The 23,061-nt window shown below is 40.4% G+C and overlaps 1 protein-coding gene across 3 annotated transcripts in view; it reads left to right on the top strand.

The window, feature by feature from the left end:
* ZNF366 (zinc finger protein 366) overlaps positions 1–22,471 on the top strand; it is a 37,140-nt gene extending 14,669 nt beyond the window's left edge. For 2 of the 3 annotated variants that reach the window (XM_061475877.1, XM_061475878.1), the window contains exons 2-6: positions 958–1,027; positions 6,283–7,610; positions 9,654–9,845; positions 15,199–15,373; positions 17,610–22,471. In XM_061475877.1, the coding sequence (XP_061331861.1) occupies positions 1,012–1,027; positions 6,283–7,610; positions 9,654–9,845; positions 15,199–15,373; positions 17,610–18,145 (2,247 nt within the window). In that variant the 5' untranslated portion in view covers positions 958–1,011 and the 3' untranslated portion in view covers positions 18,146–22,471. The remainder of the gene's footprint in view (positions 1–957; positions 1,028–6,282; positions 7,611–9,653; positions 9,846–15,198; positions 15,374–17,609) is intronic. The other variant, XM_061475876.1, reaches the window with a different exon arrangement.
* Positions 22,472–23,061: the final 590 nt, after the last annotated feature.

Here is a 23,061-nt window from a genome sequence, read left to right as displayed (position 1 = left end):
ATTTCAATAACTACCTGAACTCACTGTAGTATTTCTTTTCTTTTTTTGCAAGTGTGGGGAGGGAGCTTGTTTCCTATTCTATTTTTCAAAATCATGTATTTCCAAGTATTTACATATAGAAAGAAACTGTGAGGATGCTTCTCTGTTCAAAAGAAATTAACTTTTTAATAAGCTCTGGAGTGCTAGGTTTAGTGGTTTTTTTTTAAAGTTTAAGTACCAATACAGCATGAAAACCCCTGTCTCAGTGAGATTTCCAGACCAAGTTTTCAAAACTGAGGAGCTGAAATGCTACTGATAAAAGATAGAATTTTATAATATCTATCCAGGTTTAAACTAAACTCAGTGTTTAGAATCACAAGCTGCTGTGGTACATAGTATTACAATTCAAATACTAAGTGCTGAAGAAAGAAAGACGTTTTAAAGTGCTTTTATAGGAAACACAAAAGATCCCTAAGAGATATTTGAAACAAATGCTTTTCAATTCACACCCTCATTATTTATTGTTGAGTATTAAAATGCGATCAGCCACTCCAGAGTCATACAGAACAAAATTACTGGGGAGCGGCAGTTAAAAGCTTTGAAGCTCCTTAGCTATTTCTTGCATGGTGGTCAGATCTGTAGTCTCTTCTACGATTTCTTCAGGACTCACATGTTTATGGAATTAAGTTCTGATCAAGTGAAGATCATGCAGAAATTAGTAAGGGTTTGCTATCAGCATGAAAGCAGATGAGAAGATAGGTTACATCTAATATTTCCTTAATTAATTTCTCCACCATGGTGTTTGGCAGATTGAAGAGAAAAAAAAAAAAAAGCAGAAAGTATTTACATTGCAATATATTGTAATATAGTAAATACAGTAGAATTTACTCTCCCTCCCCTTTTAGGTTCTCTTTTGTTGGATTGTGTAGCACCTTTCTGACTGATGGTCACTGACTGTTTAAATACTTTCCCCTGTAGGTTTGGTCCTGTGATGTGTGTAGCTGTGGACAGTGGGATAAACCCATAAGCTCAATGAAAGCAGCCAAAGGTTAGTAGTGCAACAAAATTAACTCTTTCTAATAATTTAAAGCCATTCTACAGCCTTTGCCATGAGTCTGTATTCCAGAAAGATTGAAATTTTGCATAATGCAGGCAATGGAAGAAGGGAGTAACTGGCAGACAAGAGACAAGAGAGCAATTAGTCACAACTCTGTCACTTCTGTGTATTTTTGGCAGTATTTCAGTAATCTAACAAAAGCAGTAAATAACATAGCTGGGTTTTCAATTGTTGTGGGCTTTCTGAAGCATTTTATACCCATGCTGCTGGGAAAGAATCAATTACACAAGATGAAAGATATTTGAGGAACAGGCCCATACTTTGAAGGGAAGATTTTGGTGTACAGGTGTAATTTATGTTCAAATTGTGGGAGTTTAACTTTGCTTAAGCTGAATTCTGAAAAAAACCCAACCCAAAACCAGACTTTTTTTCCCTTTAGGAAAAAAAAGTGGAGTCCTTTTTGGTATTCAAAGGATTCCTCTTCCCTTCTCCCTTTTTAGTAAGCCAAGCCTTTGCACCAAAAGAGTCTTCGAGATTTAATTGCACCTTATTTTGCCCAGGGACTTAGGATACATAGGATACTTAGGAAACATAGCAGAATGCATATTCCCTAACAAACCTTTCTGATGGATCATACACAGTTACGTATATTACTTATATACACATACAAACACAAAAATAGCATACACATAGTGTGTGTATATATATGTACACCATATCCAGTCAGTGAGTCAGGGACTAAAAGTCACATCCTGGTATAATTATTAAACACTTGTCCCAGTTTTAAGCAATTTTTTTGCAGCCTTTTCTACTACCACAGATGTTTTCTGAATAATCAGTTTAGAGCTCCTACAATTTTTGCTTTGGTCACTACTGCTTATCTGTGCACTGATTGATTCCTTTGTGCAAATTTTCCATCTTAAAATTTCATCACTGAGCCTTTGGCTTCAAACAGTATCTCAAAGATAATTCTACAGTCTAACCTGTTATAAGGAAGTAATTTGCTTGCAAGAACATTTTTAAAATGCCTTCTTTTGTCCACAGCCTAACTAGGTCACAGAGATGTGCTTTTATCTATATTTAGAAGCAGTTTTATCCAACATGGAGCCTCCTGAAAAAGAAACAGGAGTATCTCTAATACTCCAACCACCTTCATGCTCTCCACCCAGCATTTCCAAGAACAGGGTTATAAATAGCATCAATGTGTCACAGGTGACAGAGGGAAAATATGTCTGGTTTTCCAGCACAACCTCTGCCTGGTTGGATGGATGAATGTACATAAACACACATGCACACACAGATAAGTGCATCCCTCAGGAGGACTACAAGGATGTCATGAGGTTATGCATGGAGAAAATTAGCATTGGGCCAAAGCCCAACTAGAAATTAATCTGGCTACTGCCTTAAAAGACAATAAAAATATTTCTATAAATACATTGGCCACAAAAGGAGAGCTAAGGACAATCTCCATCCTGCATTGGATGCAAAGGAAAGAGTGACAAAGGATGAGGAAAAGGCCGAGGCACTTAATGACTTCTTTGCCTCAGTTTTTAATAACAAGACCAGCTGTTCTCTGGGTGCACCCCCCCCCCCCCCCCCCCCCCACCTGGAAGACAGATATGAGGAGCAGAATTAGAGCCCCCATGATCCAAGAGGAAATGGTTATTGACCTGGTACACCATTTAGACACATGCAAGTCTATGCAACCATGAGGGATCCACCCAAGGGTACTGAGGAAGCTGGCAGAAATGCTCACCAAGGCGCTTTCCACCATTTATCAGCAGTCCTGGCTAACTGAGGCGGTCCCAGCTGACTGGAGATTGGTAAATGTGACCTCCATCTACAAGAAGGGCTGGAAGTATGACCCAGGAAACTACAGGCCTGTCAGTTTGACCTCGGTGCCAGGGAACATTCTGGAGCAGATCATCTTGAGTGCCACCAAACAGCATGTACAGGACAAGCACAATGAGGCCCTGTCAGCATGGGTTTTTGAAAGGCAGGTCCTGCTTGACCAACCTGATCTCCTTCTATGACAAGGTGACCCACATAGTGGGCGAGGGAAAGGCTGTGGATGTTGTCTATCTAGAGTTCAGTACAGACTTTGACACTGTTTCTCACAGCGTTCTGGAGAAACTGGCTGCTCATGGCTTGGATGGGTGTACTCTTGTCGTGGTTTAAACCCAGTCAGGTAACTCGTTCACTCACTCCCCCCCCTTCTTTCCCTCCCCCTACTCCCAGAGGGATGGAGAGGAGAATCAAAAAGAATGCAACTCCCACAGGTTGAGATAAGAACAGTTTAGTAACTAAGGTATAACACAAATCACTACTGCTACCACCAGTAATAACAATGATAAAGGAGATAGCAAGGGAACAGAATACAACACCTCAGCACCAGCCGACCGATAACTCGCCCCCCTCAGCCCGACCAAGCACCGACCCATACCTCCTCGAACCCTGCAGTCTCCCAGCCCTTCTGGGTAACTCCCAGTTACCTCCTGGGCATGACGTGCTGTGGTATGGAATACCTCTTTGGTCAGTTTGGGTCAGGTGTCCTGTCTTTGCTTCCTCCTGGCTTCCCCTCCTCCCTGGCAGAGCATGAGGCTCACAAAGTCCTTGGCCAAACCAAAACATTGCTGTTATCAGCTCTGTTCCCAGGCCGAAAGTCAAAACACTGCACTGCACCAGCTACCAAGAAGGGGAAAAATGACTGCTACTGCTGAACCCAGGACAACTCTTCATTGGGTATAGAACTGGCTGGATGGCAGGGCACTAAGAGTGGTGCTGAATGGAGTTAAATCCACTCGGCAGCTGGTCACTAGTGGTGTACCCCAGGGCTCAGTATTGAGGCCAGTTCTGTTTAATATCTTTATAAATGATCTGGATGAGGGGATCGTGTGCACACTGAGTAAGTTTACAGATCACACCAAGCTGGGTGGGAGTGTTGATCTGCTGGAGGGTATGAAGTCTCTGGAGAGGGATCTGGACAGGCTGAATCGATGGGTTTTGGCCAGTGGTATGAGGTTCAACAAGGCAAAGAGCCGGGTCCTGCACTTGGGCCACAACAACCCCATGAAATTCTCCAGGCCTGGGGAAGAGTGGCTGGAAAGCTGCTTGGTGGAAAAGGACCTAGGGGTGCTGACTGATGGAGCTGAACATGAGCCAACTTGTGCCCAGGCAGCCAACAAGGTCAACAGCATCATGGCCTGTATCAGAGATAGTGTGGCCAGCAGGGCCAGGGCAGTGATCATCCCCCTGTACTGGGCACTGGTGAGGCTGCACCTTGAATCCTGCATTCAGTTGTGGGTGCTTCACTGCATGAGAGACATTGAGGTGCTGAAGCATGTCCAGAAAGCCAGCAAAGCTGGTGAAGTGTCTCGTTAACAAGTGTTAGGAGGAGTAGCTGAAGGAAGGGGGATTGTTTAGCTTGGAGAAAAGGGGGCTTGTGGGCGACCTTATTGCTATCTACAGGAGGTTTTAGTGAGGTAGGTGTGGGTCTCTTCTCCCAAGTAACAAGTGATAGGACAAGAGGAAATGACCTCTAGTTGCACCAGTGGAGGATTACATTGGGTATTAGGAAAAATATCTTCACCAAAAGGGTTGTCAGCCATTGGAACAGGCTACCGGGGAAGTGGTTGAGTCACCATCCCTGGAAGTATTTAAAAGATATGTAGATGTGTCATTTGTGGACATAGTTCAGTGGTGTACTTGGTAGTGTTAAGTTTATGGTTGGACTCACGGATCTTAATGTTCTTTTCCAACCTAAATGATTCCATGATTCTGGAGAACAAAGACAAAAGGTAGCTGCATTATTTAACATGAAACAAAATTCAGTATTTTAGGTGAACCCTAAATTCAGGAGAAGCTTTGTGTATAGAATCTTAGACTTATAGAATAGTTAGGGTTGGAAAGGACCTTAAGATCATCTAGTTCCAACCCCCCCTGCCATGGACACTAAACAATGTCACCCAAGGCTCTGTCCAACCTGACTTGAACACTGCCAGGGATGGAGCATTCACAACTTCCCTGGGAAACCCATTCCAGTGGCTCACCACCCTCACAGTAAAGAACTTCTTCCTTATATCCAATCTAAACTTCCCCTGTTTAAGTTTTAACCCGTTACCCCTTGTCCTGTCACTACAGTCTCTAATGAAGAGTCCCTCCCCAGCATCCCTATAGACCCCCTTCAGATACTGGAAGGCTGCTATGAGATCTCCACGCAGCCTTCTCTTCTCCAGGCTGAACAGCCCCAACTTTCTGAGCCTGTCTTCATACGGGAGGTGCTCCAGTCCCCTGATCATCCTCGTGGCCCTTCTCTGGACTTGTTCCAACAGTTCCATGTCCTTTTTATGTTGAGGACACCAGAACTGCACACAATACTTCCAAGTCAGATTTCAGTAAGAGCAGAGCAGAGTAGAGGGGCAGGATCACCTCCTTTGACCTGCTGGTCATGCTCCTTTTGCTGCAGCCCAGGATACGGCTGATCAGTGGAACATAAAATTTTGCCAGAAGATAATTATTAATCTGCTTTGTGACAGTCTATGACTAGTAAGGCTTGGAGCATTCTTATGTGTCAGTTCCTCTGGAGACCTGGGGGGTTGTTGACATTAAATCTGTATTTAGTTTTATAGTGGTGATTTCGCCCATTTATTTAGAAATAAAAACTCCTCCAGATTAGGCTTATAAAACTGGAAGTAATTTGGAGAGTTGTCAAAGGTTTTTTCCTCCTCCAAATCTGCCAGGTAAATATCTCTGGGATTAAAACAAAGAAAATAAATTAATCTCCGCCTTCTTATTACAATACAAAGTGAGAGAAGCCAGGAAACATGGCGCAAAACCTGATGGTACACAGTGTCCTTAGATCTCTTGGCCATTGTTTTCTCTCACAGCAGCACATGTTAATGATACAAAGAAGTTTAACATTTTTTGGCATTGGCTTTTCATGTCACAACCATAATAAATGTGCACATTACTGTTTGTATTGCTGTATCCTTTAGATGCACCGCCAATTTCTAGAGCCTGTGCATGCACAGCCAAGGACAAGATTTTGCCCACATATAGCGTGGTTGAATTAAATTAAGCAGAAATCTTGCCATACCGATTCAGATGCAAAGTAGTGTGTCACTACATGGCACCACTTGTTTATGTTGCAAAGATATTTTATGGGTCAAACTTGATAAATAAAATAACATGTTAAATCCAGGAGAACAGGAAGAAATAAAGGGATTTTGGTGTTTGTTTATTTGAAGGAATTTGTGCAACACAGGAAAAATCAAACATGATGAAGAATGAAGAAACGGGTTTCAATGTGGACAGTACCGCAGCCTCTTCCTTCTCCCACTGCCTGCAGCCACTAAGCCCTGTTACAAAGCCACACAGAACAACTCCATTTGGCGACGAATTCAGACCACACCTCTCACATTTCCACTATGGCCCTCCTCCTCTTGGAGACATGGAAACATTTCAGGGGTCCTTGGAAGGAGGTTCTCGGAAACGTAAGAGCATGCCAACAAAAATGCCTCCTTCCATTGCCCTCGAGGGTTCTTTGTCACCACCAGACAGACCTGAAGACCACAATGATATAGGCTCTTCTAGTCTCTCCTTGGTGTTCCAACAGCCAGCACAGCCCAAGTACAGGTCCCAGATGATCGACCTCTGCAACTTTGGGTTTCAGTTCTACAGAACTCTGGAGCACTTTGGAGCCAAGCCCATTAAGCAAGAATCAGTGAAGCCTAACGTGGCATGGCCCAGTAGCCCAGGCTTCATGCAGGCTCCTTACCCTTATTATCCTAAAGTCCACCCTGGCTTAATGTTTCCTTTTATTGTGCCGCCAAACTTTCATTTCAGGAACCCCTTTCAAATGAAAAGACTTCCAGAGCCACCCTTCAGGAGAGCTGAAGTAAGAGAAAGTGGTGAAAATAAACAGAAAGTGGAACGAGTAGATGTCAACCTTCAGATAGATGACAGTTACTATGTTGATGTGGGGGGTGAACAGAAACGCTGGCAATGCCCCATGTGTGAGAAGTCCTACACATCTAAGTACAACCTGGTCACCCATATCTTGGGGCACAGCGGCATTAAGCCACATGCTTGCACCCGATGTGGCAAGCTTTTCAAGCAGCTGAGTCACTTGCACACACATATGTTGACACACCAGGGCACTCGGCCACATAAGTGCCAGGTATGTCACAAGGCTTTCACTCAAACCAGCCACCTCAAGAGACACATGATGCAACACAGCGACATCAAGCCTTACAACTGCAGGATCTGTGGCAGGGGTTTTGCCTACCCCAGCGAGCTGAAAGCACACGAGTCTAAGCATGAGAGTGGCAGAGAGAACATTTGTGTGGAGTGTGGTCTGGACTTCCCAACGCTGGCTCAGCTGAAGAGACACCTAACAACCCACCGTGGCCCTATACAATACAACTGCACTGAATGCGATAAGACATTCCAGTACCCGAGTCAGCTGCAAAATCACATGATGAAGCACAAAGACATCCGCCCATACATCTGCACTGAGTGTGGCATGGAGTTTGTGCAGCCCCACCATCTCAAACAACACTCCCTAACTCACAAGGTAAGCCAGAACTGGTTGCAATCTCACTTCGCATCAGAAGGTAGTACAGGGATTGCAGGCTACTAAAGATACATGTATGTACCTCCTCGGAAAGAAGATAATCAGATCATAGAGCCTCATGCTGGCCCTTTGCCAGCTGGAGAGTGTTATGTAGAGCAAAAGCTCCAGCAGCACTGGCAATAGTAGGTGCCATATGTCTCTGTCTGTCTTAAAAAAGTACACACAAATTGTGCTCTGTCATAAATGGGAGTCCAATTAAACCACCTGTATTGCTTCTCAAAACTGTATTCACATGTTTCCATCTGTGGGGTTTATCTTCAGAATGGCCTTCTGTAACATAACATAATTTTGTAGAGCTGTATAAACCCCCTGAGATTTTAACAGAAATTTTCCACTGAAAAACAGATCTATCGCTATGCTCCCTTAATTGGGAAGTAGGTGGATTGGCAGTAGACTGCAGCAAAAGAGAGATATTATTACTCAAGAGATTTGGAAGAATCACCATAATGAGACATCTAGGGGGAAAAAAAACAACCCACCCTCTCACATAAGTTATCCATAATGCCAGCTAATGAAAGTGGACAAGCAGGACCGTAGTCCCAGCCAATTTGTATCAAGTAGCAGTCTTGCCACTGCTGGCAGCAATGACAGCAGAGTCAGTTTAGGCTGGAGCAGGCTTTGGAACACATCCAGGAAGGCTGCTTTCAAAAACAGCGAAAATGTAACTGCTCAATCCAAGAATATCTGAAAGTGGCTTGTCCTCCTTTACAAAAATGCTGTTAAGATAAGCCAGAACTCCATATATTTTATAAAAATTTGCTTTGCATACTTTTAACACTTGAATTTTGGCTTTTACGTGGAAGACATTAAAAATACAGAAAGATACAGTGCTTCAGTTTTATAGACACATTTGCTTTCAAAACCCAACAACCTCTACATCCACTTTTGCTTTTTCTTTCCTACTACATGATTGTAATTTTTTGCTGGTTTTGGAGATTCCCTGGTCTTTGGATTTACCATGCAAAATTCTACCAATTTGAGACTTGGTGATTTTCTGTCACAGGAAATGCAATGCCCCTGAGCCTTTAGAGAGCTTCTGCTTCTTTGTCCACAGCCGCAGGTGGATTCAGCTGCGGACGTAATTAACAGCACTTAGCTGACCAAATGCAGTCTCACATCAGACAGGCAGACACTTAAAGACACTGTTGGTTTTCACAATTTTAGCTTTGCAAGTAACTGTGAAAAACACTGATTAGCACAAAAGTAGGGATGGTTTAGAGTGTTCTTTGTTATGGGGTAATTGCTCTCAGCACTTCTCTTGTAAATCCTCATTACCTTCTGCAAGTTATACTTGAACTCTTACAGTGTTTAGTTGTAAATTCATTGATTTTCATAGCATCTAAATGAGTTTTTGAGGAGCTGGCAGTAAGACCATATGGGCATAAGCAAGAATATTGAATAATGCATTATTAAAATGACTGTATGGCATAAAAGGTGCTAGAAATGCTCTGTAAACACCAGGTAAAAAATTAAATGTAACATGTATATCCTTATTTGGTTACATTGCTTGACTACTCAGTTGCTTCAGATTGTCTTCTATAGCTTTCTTCAAAATAGGGCTATAGCTTTTTCAGAAGCCAATGACATTCAAAAGCAAGCACTACTTTAGTCTCTTAACTGGTTAGCTTTTATTCTTGTCTATTAAGTATATTTAACCAATAAGTAACACATGCAGTAGGGTGGGAAAGAGAAGCTCTGTTCCTGACTATGTCTCATACGATTTGTAAACTTACTGATGGAACGAAAACTTAGTATTCATTAAGCTTATATTTCTGTTTTTCAGATCTTTGTAAGAATTTGCCAGGAAAGAAATACATAAATATCTACCACTCGAACAAATGATGTTAAAACTGAAATAATTTATTACCTGCTTTGCTAATGAAGAATAAATACTTCATATATTTTTGTAATGAACATTAAATGATCTAGAAAATTTTCCATCTACAGATTTTTCTGGTTTTTTTTTTTTTCCTTTTCTCACAGGGTGTGAAAGAGCACAAATGTGGAATTTGTGGCCGGGAATTTACTCTGCTGGCCAACATGAAGCGACATGTCCTGATCCACACCAACATCAGAGCCTATCAATGCCATTTGTGCTTCAAGAGCTTTGTGCAGAAGCAGACGCTCAAGGCCCACATGATTGTTCACTCTGATGTCAAACCTTTTAAATGCAAGGTAAGTTCATTTGGTGGCAGAGGCATTATCGCAAAATAATATAGCACAAAATAATGGAGGTAAACTTCTGTGGTTTACTCCTTTCCCCTTCAATATCAGCATCTTTCATCCTCAAGTATTTTTCTTCTGCTTTGTGATCATTTCAATGCCACAGCAGTTTGAGGACAAGAGGCATACCTGACATTTGCTTAGTTCTTAGCCATCCAAACAGAAGTCTAAGTGTTTAATAGCTTGAAACAGTGACTAAAAACACAGTTCAAGTCATGCACCCCACAGGGGACTGTAGAAAAGCAGCAGCCACAATTTCACATAGTGATGCTGTGGGACAGTTCAGAGAAAGACTCAAACAAAGCTACAGAAAAATACAGCTGCAGAAGGGATTTGAATGGGCCAAGTGTAATTACCAAGCTGAAATTCAGGGCAGGACATCAGTATCTTAACAAAGCAGCCTCTAAGACTGTCTCGCCTTTTTAGGATTCTGTGCAAATTCCAGCTTGCTGCCTTGTGCCAGCCCGTCAGAGGCTGACATTCCCTTTCCATCCCCTCTTCTCCCTCCTCATAAACTTTAAAAGATTTGGTTTTCTTGACTGTGCTCATCTCTAATATCTTCCTTATGAATTGGTTGTGTTTATATTCTGATCCAGTATTGGACACTGCATCTGCTCCTTTGCTGCCTAACTGGCTCATTATTTTAGTCAGAGGTTGTAGGTTTTATTCCTACTATGATCTCCTCTAAGAGGGTTGTAAATACAGAGTGGAGCATATTATCCAGTTTAAGCGTCAGTAACTGAAGACTGATCTGGAAGCAATTTCTAGAACTCTTTCATCCAACATCTTTATGGAATTAAATATTGTCTTAAAATGAAAGCAACATTGAGAAGCAGAGTTGGGTGAAAAATTTTAAATGGTATTATTTTGTCTTGAAAGATGTAGAATTTCAAAATGTCATAGGAAAATATGGCATTCAGTGATAATCTTAGTAGGAAAATGTTAGAATTAGTCAATGCATTTTGCTTTGACAACTTTGCAGCATTTCACCTTGAAAAAAATAACAGAAAAATCTTCTAACTTTAGGGTTTTGCTAATTTTAATTTATGTCCTACTAGAAAGTTATTTTGTATGCTAGAATTTATGTTAGTCTATACTGATAAAATAACTTCTGTTACTGAATTGCTTGCGTAATTCTGTGTCAAATCTTCTGTAGACTTTCATTCTGTGTGAATACCTGCAAACCTGTCCTTTTGTTCCCAATTGGTCAAAGTCCTCATCTGATCCCTCAAATTTCAGAAAAGGAACTCAATTGTTTGATCGATTGCTCTGATGCAGTATCTGGACCCACATTATTTTTTCAGTATGTGCAGATTAGCTGGAAGTTTGTGTTCAGCTTAGGGTTTGATGATGACAGTCTATTTGTACTTGGAGATGGCAATAGCTTGAACAGGCAACTGGAGTACCACCAGGAACACCTGTTTTTCTTATTTTTTTACTTCTCTGTCCCCACCCAGTGTTCCTAGGAGAAAAGAAACAAGCAAGCACAGTAAACCAGTTTCTCCCATGGCTGCAGGGATGCCCCTGAACAGAATGTAGGTTGTAACAAGCAAAGAGAGAACTAGCATTTGCTCTTTTGTGTTAGGAGCATCCCTTGGTTCTCTGGTGGGCCCTTGAAAGACTTGGGCAAGTATTCTGGCTGGTATTCAGAGGGTTAAGGCAATGACCAGATAGCAGCCTTTTGGCACCAAGCTCCTCCTCAGCAGAAGGAAGGATATAGCTGTATGAACAGCCTGCTTTAACAATGGCTCACATGTCCCCCGGGAACCGCCTGCAAATAGATTTCATCTTGCTTTCTCTTGTACTTTTCAAAGCTTCCTGTTTTCTCACGGTCCTTTTGGACAGTTTACAGTCTTTCTCCCTCTCCCTCTCTCTTTGAGGAAAGGAACACCCTTCTTATGAAGAAAAAAAAAAAAAAAGAAGAATGTAAGGGAAAGAGAGCACAGCCAGTAGCCTTTCTACTTCACCACATGCAATGGTTTTCTTTACCTTTTTCTCACAGCAAAAGAAAACATGAGGCTTTCCTATGTGTCTAATCACAGCTAAGCACAGACTATCTGAAGTGAGGGAGTAGCAAATAGCTGTCCCTTCTGTTTCCTCATCCAGCTGCAGCCAGGATCTGTGTCTAGATTTTGTCTGAAGACTGAACTTCTCTGTAGTGTTTAAAGGCCTGAGCCCATGCTGCCTTTTTAATTTCTGTTTAAAAGAAAAACAACAACCCCCTCCACCCAAAACCACTGAAGAGTTCTGAAGGAGTTGCACCAACTGGTGCAATAGTGCTAATCCTGATTTGTAGAGGAAGCTTCTGTGAAACATACCATTGCTTTTAGTGCTGAAGTCAGCAATATTTTAGACCTCCAGTAGAGAATGTAATGAAGCCAAAGGAAATGTGAGAGATAAGTACTTTGGAAGAAACAAAACAGACTGACAAATCTAGAAAGGTGATACTTCAAGTGGTGACATAGGAAGACAAAATCTAGCGTTGATCTAAATTACTTCAGTCCATTTCACCAGCTAGTGCCGCGAAGTGTGTTCAGCAGACTTGCAGCTGAGGTCCTTCCCTTCAGGGCTTGAATTTTACTTTGTCTAATATAGACAGCCTAACAAAAGTTCCACAAGTAAACCATGCTGTTCCTCCTATCCCAAGATCTCTTGCATAAACTTTGATTCCCCTTCACTGTTAATGTGCTCTGTGAAGAGTTCTGCTGGAGCTCCCTCTCATGCAGCCGGCTCAGGACTCTGATCAGTGCTCACAACCCTGCCCTTTCACAGAGAGAAAATCTTGTACACCTTCCTGGTTTGGTCTGCAGGCTCAGGCTGTTCTTTAAGCACTGGTTGTGAAACCCAGCTAGATCTAGGTCACTGTCTTCCAGCATATGAGCACAAAACCTGATCCCTTCATCCTCTGGATCATGAATACTCATCTGAAAGTCATCATGTGCCTTTTGAAATGTATGGGTTATTGAGAGACAATGCCACACAGAGCAATCATCCCGAAAAACAATTTTAATATCTGCATTTCTTTCATTTTCCTGCCACACCTCTTCACTGTACTACCATTTCCTCATGTTCTCAGGGGAGATTTCTGGACAAGAACACATTACACGTCCATAAGACTGGGCATGACATTGGGATATAGAAAACCTACCCCATTTATTCAGATACACAAAATTCTAGTTCCTGTCTTTTCATTATGGAGATAAATAAATATTGCCTTGACAAAAAAACAAAACAAAACAAAACCCAAACCACAAAACAACAACAAAAAAGGGCTTCTACTAGACCCATTTCAATAATCAATACCTTATAAAGATATAGCACCTTATCAACCTTTTTTTCCTGATTACCAGTTTAGATAGAGAAATAAAGACCTAGCTGTTGGAAAGCAAAAGCTGGTGAGAAAACAGATCAGCCACAACACAAGCAGACAACTAGAAGCCTTCTGCTGAGGGGTATTATTATTGGCATTCTTGTAGCCTGAGAAACATTGACATGTCATAGGTCATTCCAGCAGCTGTTAAGATATAATCAGCTGTTGTTCTTCCTTGCAAAATTTCTGTGTTCATCAGTGCTGCTTCTCCTCTTTGCTTCCCCCATCACTTTCAGAGTGGTTTTGGGGTTTTTTTTGTGCATTCATTTCCCTGAATACAAGTCCTCAAGCATATTAACTTCATTCAAATGCAAAGAGACAGTCCTCTTTCTTAAGTGGGTGGATGACCCTTGGAATCAGACATTTTAGTTTTACTGATTGATACCTCATTTTCAGTGGCTTCCCCCACTCCAGCTCCCCATCTTGGTGAACATTTTGCTGATAAATTTGTCAGAATATTAATTTTAGCAAAACCACAAAGAGCAAATCATGGAAGAGAACTTATGCAGCTGAAGCAAATAGTTTTTTGAAAGCAAGTGAATATTTCCAAACTCTCTTTTTGCAGCACTGACTCAGCCCAAGCTTTTATTTGAACACAATACCCCTGTAAATTCCTGTATTAACGGAATGCTTCATTTTCCCCTCAAGAAATGGTTTAAAATACAAAAGATACAGTACTATTTCACCAAGGATCATTCCACTATCTACATATCATCCACATATTCCAGGTGATGGCTTTGTGAATTTGACTCAAAAAGTACTGTAACAGACCTTCTGTACTATCCAAATAAATCAGAATTCAGATTAGATCAAAATTTTGGTGGAATCTCAACAACTGTTTTTTAGTAATTTTCTCCTCAATGGCTACACTGCTTGATAGAAGTTTCTTTTACTCAGTAATGGTGATTCTGGTTCATATAGCGATAAAGACTGTAAAGAAAAAAAATCTGATGGTAAAAGTATTCCTAAGAAAGGGCCTGAAGTAGAAAGCAAACACCAAAGTTTGCAGAGGATGGAAACAGCCACTTGAATGTGAATAAAATTACAAATCCTAATAAGGAAAGACCAGAAGACAAGTAAGACTAGAAGCTTGTAATAGTGATCTCAAACTCTCATGTCTTGAGAATACCTTTGACTCATAAGGAACTAGATTACAAAAGGATCCATCTAGATAAACAATAATAATGGAAAAAAAAATCCCCCTTACTGTTTCATTAAAGGCAAACCTGCACAATCAATGGATTGTTGAGCATGATCAGTGAGGAGCATGCTTCAGGAAAAGCTGAGTCATTCTTGCAGCCCCATGACTATTTAAATTCCAGCTTACTCACCAGAGAGACTGAAACACAGAAGTTGGTAAACAGAAGATAAGAGGATCAGAGAAAAACAGGGGAGTAAAAAGAAAAAAAAAAGGAATTGCTTTTTCTAGTTTAAGCAAAATGTGCAGCCCTTTCATTTCCACTTAATGAGAAGTAATACTGTGCTTGACTGTTTCACAGAAACCCTTCATTAGTTTTATTTTGTATCTCTATCTCTGGTGTTGCTCCTGCTTAAAGGCTAGATTTATAAACTACAAACAAAATGGTTCGCCAGTGCAGAAAGTTATACTTTGCATTTCATTAAAATTAAGAGCCTTCCAGGTAACACACTTAAGCCTCTCACCTCCTTACAAGAACATTCCCTGTTTTTGGAGAACCCTTGACTGTGTGTTCTACTCACCAAATTTAAAATATGACAGCAGTGCAGAAGGCCTTAGGTAGATCAGACTTAACTGCATATTCCCGTCCATAGTTTTTTTGTCTGTATCTTTGAAAAACAAATTGTAGCCAGAAGCCACCAGGGCTCAAGTTGAGAAGAACAGGTCCTATTTCCTTTCAAAATGTTCTGCTTGTACCCGCTTGAAGTAATCATTTTCATTTTTACTTTTTTTTGCAGCTTTGTGGAAAAGAATTTAACAGAATGCACAATCTAATGGGACACATGCACTTGCACTCGGACAGTAAGCCTTTCAAGTGCCTCTACTGTCCCAGCAAATTCACCTTGAAGGGGAACCTAACCAGGCACATGAAAGTCAAACATGGGGTTATGGAACGAGGATTTCATTCTCAAGGTAATATTTTTCAGCAAGGCTATTCTCTGAGAGATTTGAAGATGCATATCTGTAAACCCAAATGGGCTTTGTACTACAGATCCAATGTGATTGGGAGAGATTGAATCCCATAAGCTCTGGAGGTTGTCATTAACTATTTGTGTCACTTCAGTGATACAGATCAGAGATCCCCAAGGTAGTGACCCTTGTCTTGGAGATCTTTCAGACTAGATATCTGATAACACACAGGTACAGACTGAGATGGAGGAATAGATGGAGGCAAAATGCAACAGCATTTATGAGCAGAAAAGAAATACTTCTAGCGTACTAAGTTGCTGTTGTCAGGTGTTAGGGAGAATACATTCAGTAGTATGAGCGTAGATTTATCAAGCCATACCAAATGTTCTTGTACTTAAGCCCAGGCCTCCCTATCCATTGCTGTGAGAAGGTGTAGTGTCCGCAGCATCACAGAGTTTCTCTTAGCATGTAGGTACTCTGAGATACAAATGGGAGCGAGCTGGTGGAGATTCAGTCTTGGGGAGGCTGTGGTGTATGTACTTGGGCAGGGGAACGATTGGATGACATAATCTTCCTGACTGAGGGTATAGTTCCATTATTTTTGAATAAACATTACAGCTGCAAGGGACTTGATTCCTAGAGGTTGACACACCACAGCCTAACAGCTATGGACAAGCAGATATTTTCGCCCACTCATATCTGTGTACAAGTTTGTTTTTTCTCTTATGTTTGAGGTACACCATAAATTCTTTCAAAACTGACACAAACAAAAAAGCTAGAACACTCCATGGGTCTTGCTCACTGCTTATTGAATTCCAGTCTGGAATGGAAGCCTGAATGGCTCTATGTCGGGAAGCCTTGGCTATTCTGTACCATATTGACATAGCTGTGTTACCAAAGGCTCAAGAGCCAGTTTGCAAAGAAACGTGGATAAGAGGAGACATGGATTTTTGACTACCCAGGGAAATTGGGTATTAGGGAAGATAGTTTCAAAAGTTTCAGTATCCAAGATATTTTGTGTCTTAAGACTTTTTGGATAAATAATTCTTTCATAGGTAAGATTTTTTGGTGTTCCTCAAATTCAATCTTCAAGACAGCTTAACACACACGTAAAACACACACTCTAACTACATTTGGCATAAAAATTTACAAAGTTCCCAACAGGTAATGAGATAAATAGCTCTTTTTTTTTCCTGTAAATCTCCCACAGCACTATGCTGGTTATGCAATTACTCATAATTGAAGACAGCCTAAGAGCTTTTCAGTGTACAGAGATTTTTCAGCCCTTGAGGCTGTCAGACACCAGGCAATTTGTAAGGGTTGCCACCTCCTCATGAGTCATTTTAACAAATACAAACTGTTGCAGATTAGCAGCTGTATCTAGTGAGGCTGCATTGATCAATTACTAAGGGAAAAAAAAAAACAAATCAAACTGTCTGAATCTTCTTCAGTGTGTCCCAATGCTCAGAGTGTATTTGAGTCCGTGGATGCCTCCTAGATAATGCCTGGATTTCCAGCAAGATAGGAGATGCTGACAAATATTGAGATAAACCAGATCCAGGACTATGCTCAGACTACACTGCACTGCTAAAAATCATCATTTGTTCAAAATGATTTCCTCAAGCTAAAGCACTACCTATTGCACAGAGCTTTTTCAGTGGCATGAATGGCTTCTCAGTGGCTGAAAGATGAAAAATTAAGGAGAGTGAAGGTTGTAGGCTGCCGAGACTTGATTGTCATTTCATTTTGAAGTGGTAACTTTGAACTGAAGTGTTTATAGAACAATCACATTAAAATGTTTTTAATCTTTTCCAACCGTCTGGAAAAAAAAAAAAAAAAAAAAAGTACAAAACCTGGGGCTTTGGTCATGGCGTGTGATGCTTTAGATCAAAGTTTTCATTTCTAAAGAAGTAAGAAGGAAGAGGGAATGTACGCTGGCAAAAATAGCTAAAAGGGGCCAGGCCACTTCACTTTTATCCCTAGCTCCCTAATCCAGCGTTTGGCATGTCCAGCACAATGTTTTCTGTGTCATAACCTGACTGTGAAGTGTATACAATAGTACTTCTTTAACAGTATCTCAAAGGAGATGTCATGAGATGTAAACAGTAAAGTACTTGAGACAGCTGAATGGAAAACAATGGTAAAGTATGAAATGGGAGGCCACCTCACATTCTGTTTTTTTTAACCATGTATCACATATATAAATTGTTCCTTTTCTCCTCCCTCAAACCACTACAAGGTTTTGGAAGAGGAAGAATTGCTCTGTCCCAGACAAATGTCTTAAGAAGCTTGGAACAGGAAGAGCCCTTTGATCTTTCCCAGAAAAGCCAAGGGAAGGGAATCTCATTCCATTCAGATGGCGAGAGTGCCAAGGGAAGCTCATGCCAGGAAGAAGAGGAGGACAACTGCTATGAGGCAGAGAGATATACCCCTGCCATGTACCACCAGGATGACAATAAGCTATACACGGCTCAGGATCTGTCTGGCAAACCTGAGTGCATGATGAAGGACTTCAGAGAGTCCTACTGCAATGAGAAAGAAGAAGTGCAAAGTGAGGGACGACTGGAGAATAGAACAGGAAGCTCAGACAAACAGGAGAGCCAAGGAGACAGAGACCTTACAAACGACAAAGAACACCTCAGCTTTAGATCCTTTGAAAAGGCCAGGCTTGGCCACTCTCTCTCTGATTACTTGTATTTGAAGCACAGGAACAAGAGCTTGAAAGAATTGCTGGAAAGAAAAGTTGAAAAACAAACAATGCTTATAGGCATTTAAAATGGACATTTAAAAAAGTCTGGAAAATGGGAACTAGATAGCTTTTAACATGAACTGTAATTTGTCAATACCTGGAATTTTGTAGTAGTCTTTAGAAAAAACCAAGCCAATGAATAAAAATAATTTAAGGTAAAACACATATATTAAAAGTATAAAGCAGTTCAAGGTCACAAAGAAATGCAACAGATATTGAAAAATAACATTTTAATACTTACCCATTTATGTTTAATCAGACAGTGGGGTAGGTAAAGAAGCTTATTTTTCGTTTATCTGGGATGGTAGAGACATATGCAATTTTCTAGTTATCAAAAAGCAACGTATTCTAGCATTTGATTTATTATCTGACTAAACATATGAAGAATTCTAACTATAAATCTCAAAAAAAAAATAATCTCAGTGCTAAGTATTTCACAGTGTAAGTAAGAGTACTGTTAAACATGATGCACACGGAAGTATTGTCATTCCCAGAACTAACACAGTCCAAATACTTCCATCTAGTGAAGTGACAGTTCAACCACTTACAATGAGAAATGGGAAAGAAATTAAGAAGAAATAGTAATGTTTTGTGATATGGTGAAGGGCAGCTCTGTAAGGACTGGAATTTATTACAGTCACAGAAGCTTTTTCTCTGGCACAAGGAATGTTTGTGCTTTGCTATGTTTCAGTCAGTATGGGAGTATTCATCAGTTCTTCAAGTGAAGTAGCATGGACTGTGCTGACATGTTGTTCTACTGTCTGCTCAGACCAACATATAATGAACAGCAGCAGCATGTAGCATTTGCAAGTTTTGCTGTAATTACACATAAAGCAATATGAGTAATTTAATAGAGAAAAAGATGCAATTTTGCCTTTTATCTCTTCAGTTTGTCTTGGCTCTTAAGGCTGATTTTGAAATGCGCAGGTCTGAGCAGATTTTATTTAGAAGATATGGCAAAAAAAGAGCCCTTATAGGGCGAGCAGCACATCACAGAGGAAAATTGGTTTTGTATTTCCTCTTTACCGAGTGAGAAATTTTTCCTTTATCAACATGGTTTGACCAGTAACCTGCAGGCCTTTCAGAAGAATTCCACTCATGCTGTTTTTACTGAGTCATTCACAACTTTTCATTCTTTTGATTCTCATAACAGATGCTAAGAAGCCACAATTCATTAGGCACATTCCATTAATTGAATGAATAATTTGATCAGCCCATTGATTCCTGCATCTTCAAAGTAGACTACAAGCAGCCCCACTCCACCCTATTGCTTATAAGGAAATATAGATTTAATAAGTCATTTAATTAGTCCTATGTCATTCATACCCATTCATAAACCCACTCAAATGGTTTAAATCTATATATATATGGTACATCATATCTAAATATGATTGCCTTCTTCACTTACCTGCCAAGGTCTTGATTTGAATTACCTTGCTATCATGCTTAATACATAGCAAGTTATAATTAAATATAATCATAGACTTATGGCTTCCTAAGGCTAAAGTCATGTAGCTGCAACTCTCTGACATTATTAGAAACCACTCACTGATGATTCTCGTACCTACTAGTTAATCAGTGTTCACAGGGCAGCAGCCCTTAATGATCATATAAAACTGGGTTTATGTAGTCTGAGGCTGCAGAAGGCAGTTTCAATTTTCATGGCTCAAGCACAGTATAATACTCTGAAGAGCAGAAAAGCTGTTGATAAAAGAAGCTGTAACACGCAGGTGACTCTTCTAAAATGTAATGAACTCTACAGCTGGCATACAGGGTATGCCAAATTGAAGTGGAATGTAGGTCATGTTAGGCCTAGAATTAATATCTTTCAAAATAAGGTGTATTTCAGAGATGCATATCCATATTTTTTCAGTGATGAATTGTTTTATCATACACATTCAACTTACTTGCTTCCAGTGCTTGTAACTCCTCTTGGAAAAGGAGCCATCTTTCTTTCAGGAAGACACTGTGGTCAATCAGAAGAATCAGAACGTTTTCAGAGAAATGATCAGGTAGAAATTCAGCATGGTTTATAAGCTTGCCTGTTAGAAATAGGAACAAGTCCTTCGGCTGCCTTCTTGGCAATATCTTGTCTCTGTCAGACAAAAGCTCCTATTTGAGAGTGCATACAGCCAAGACCTGGGAGACTCTGACTCTTAGAAACGTCTCTCTCAAAGTAGTGTAGTTTCCAGATATTCATGATCCAAGATCAGTCCACTCCACCTTTCAGGCATACTAGTTCCTATAATAAGAATAAACAGAGAATCAGGAGCCTGGTTGTAATTTCTAGAATGGTGCGCATGCAAATGAACTTAGCAGCTCCCCTCACTTTTGTGGTAGGTAAAGACATGCAGCCTTTGCATTGTAAAGCTCTGTTGTCTATGCATTGGAGGGTGTTATGGCGCAGCTAGACCAACCCTATACTGAAAGAGACAAATGTTACATACCAAAAGCACTCCAGGTAAACAGAGCAGAGAAAACCTTTTCAGCAGAGCTCAGCTCCCAGTAGATAGCATAACCACAAACCTGATGTCTGCTGGAAGTATGCGTACAATTCAGAGTTCCCTTACAGACTTCATAAGGGAAAGCGCCAGACATGTCGTTAGGAAAGGAAATCACTGAAAACAGTTCTGGATTGTCTGGATTGTCTGTAAACCCAAACACTTTCAGCCACATTGTCACTGCAGCCAAATTACCCACTTCTACAATCCTGCTTCTTATTGGAGCAAAACCAACTGCCAGCCACATACAGACAGGTGGAAAGGAGTAGAGACCCCCAGAAAGGCAATGTTATTTAGGAATAATTTGTAATGTAAATTCATTTTCTTTCATTCTTCCTAGAAAGCAGAGAATATTCCATTACAATGAATCCTTGAGACTGTGCCCAGTCACATAGTCACACAAAACTAATTCACAAACACCCAAGGCTAATTCATGTTAGAGTAGTAAAGAACTCATCTAAAACCATTAAGTCACCAGTCAGAGGAATTACAAACAAAACTATTACTAAGATAAGGAGACAGTGCCAAGTGACCCAAGCAAAAAGGTTAGGAGATGATAGTCCTCCTTACTGCAGAACATAATGCAGCTGGGTTTAAGACACTTGTTAAAAGAGGCCCCAAGGGACAAATTAAAAGTGAAATAACAGTCTTCATTGTGAAGCACCTTGCTTTTCAAACATAAGTTATTTTCACGCTATTTACATTGGCACCGTTTTGGGAACAGACAGTAACGGCCTTTGCTTTTTAATAGCTTTGAAAATGCTTTATAGAAATTTGCTCTCATAATGAAGTTATTTCCCATTTCTAATTTTTGAGAGATTAGCTTCCTTGTTATGCTTTGAATAGAGGTTCAGAAGTACTGTGTCCTGGACCTTAGGGGATATATTTTCTTTTTCCTCCTTCCTAATCTATATACCTTCTTCTTGCTATGTTGTAGAAAAAAAGGTATTTGCCTGACTCTTCTCTGCTATTTGGGTGTTCAGTTCATGGTAACACATAAAATTAAAGCCCAATCTTTACCACCTCTGTATTAAATCACATCCATACTCTTTCTGTGTATCATTGTAAGAAGCCTAATTCCATCCTCTTGAAGAGCACCAGAGCAAATAAGAGTGGCCACAAACTCATACAACCGAGATGCTTTCCAAACTCATATAAAAAGATGCTTCAAGAAGCCATGTTGAGGAGAGGCAAATTGGCCACACCATAATGAGTATGGGCAAGTGAATGCAGGTGGTTTATTACATTAGAGACTTGTCTGCTGTTGAGGTCAGCAGGGAGAATTCCGCAAGACACTGTACAAAACAGAGTACATGCGGATGAAAAGTCAAAAACTGGGTGAAGAAAGACAGCGTATTTACTGGGAAGGTGAAGTAGGTAACCAAGGAACAAACTGGTTTGTGTCTAGCTACCAGGTCTCAGCCATCTCCTTGTTAACCTGAGTTCTTCCTGGCTGAGGACAGCCTCCAGCCTGTAAATGCAAAGACAGGTGTTCTGTGTTCAGCAGCTCAAAGGATAAAACATGATATTATGATAGAAGTTTACCCTATGCTGTGTCCTGTAAAACAATTTGCTGGAAAGACCAGGTAATGCTACTGCACCCACCTTTTTACAACTCTCTGTTGATCTACTAGCTATACTCCTATTTCTCTCTTCATACGGTGCTGCTGGACTCTGCTATTATGAGTGTACAGTTAAGAAGTAATATAAGTACTGTATTTATTGTTCCAAGAAGTTTTTAATAATTATTAACAGTTTGGAAAATGTCATGTCTGCTTAGCTGAACAAGATGTAACAAAGCTAACATTTTGTACTTCTAACAGATTTTGCAAATAAAGTGATGTATATTTATTTTGCGTAGAATGCTGTGTTCCTATTCAAAGCCCCAGCTCAAAAAATAGACCAAATATCTGTGAATACTCAGCTTCTGGCTTTATATCTCAACAGTAAAAGCATGTATGAGGTATTGTATTAATTTAAGCAAATAAATACATACTGGAGAAGCTGCTGTGCTTTGTATTGAAATGGATCTGAAGTTTTTGGAACTCTAGCTATTTTATATAGCAAATGTATGGGGCTGGTCTGGCAAGGTCATGCCTCACTCAGCACCACTGAAGGGTGGTCCTTGTAAAGGGAAGCCTCGAAGACAAGAGCAGAAGAGCTGCCAGATCCTTTGAGGTAGAGAGATCTCTTTATTACTACAGACTGCAGGGAGGACATAAAAATGCTCTGGGATGATTATGGTATTTGTTAATGTGGCTTTACACCAGATAAAAATCAAAGATGTAATACTTATCTTAAAGATATTTCAAAGATCTGCATCATGTAAAAAGAGAGGAAAAAACAACCAGATGTGTTATAAGACTGATGTTTAGAAAGTAGATACACCTTTGTAACTTGAGGAATAAGCAAAAGATTCTGAATTTGGAGGCTCAGAGTTT

This window comes from Pezoporus flaviventris, unplaced genomic scaffold (genome assembly GCF_033815535.1).
Source record: "Pezoporus flaviventris isolate CSIRO_AGI_PZ_B2104156 unplaced genomic scaffold, CSIRO_AGI_Pfla_v1 ptg000090l, whole genome shotgun sequence".
NCBI classification, from domain to species: Eukaryota; Metazoa; Chordata; class Aves; order Psittaciformes; family Psittacidae; genus Pezoporus; species Pezoporus flaviventris.
Note: the sequence above shows the minus strand (reverse complement) of the source record. Positions and strands in the feature narration are given on the sequence as shown.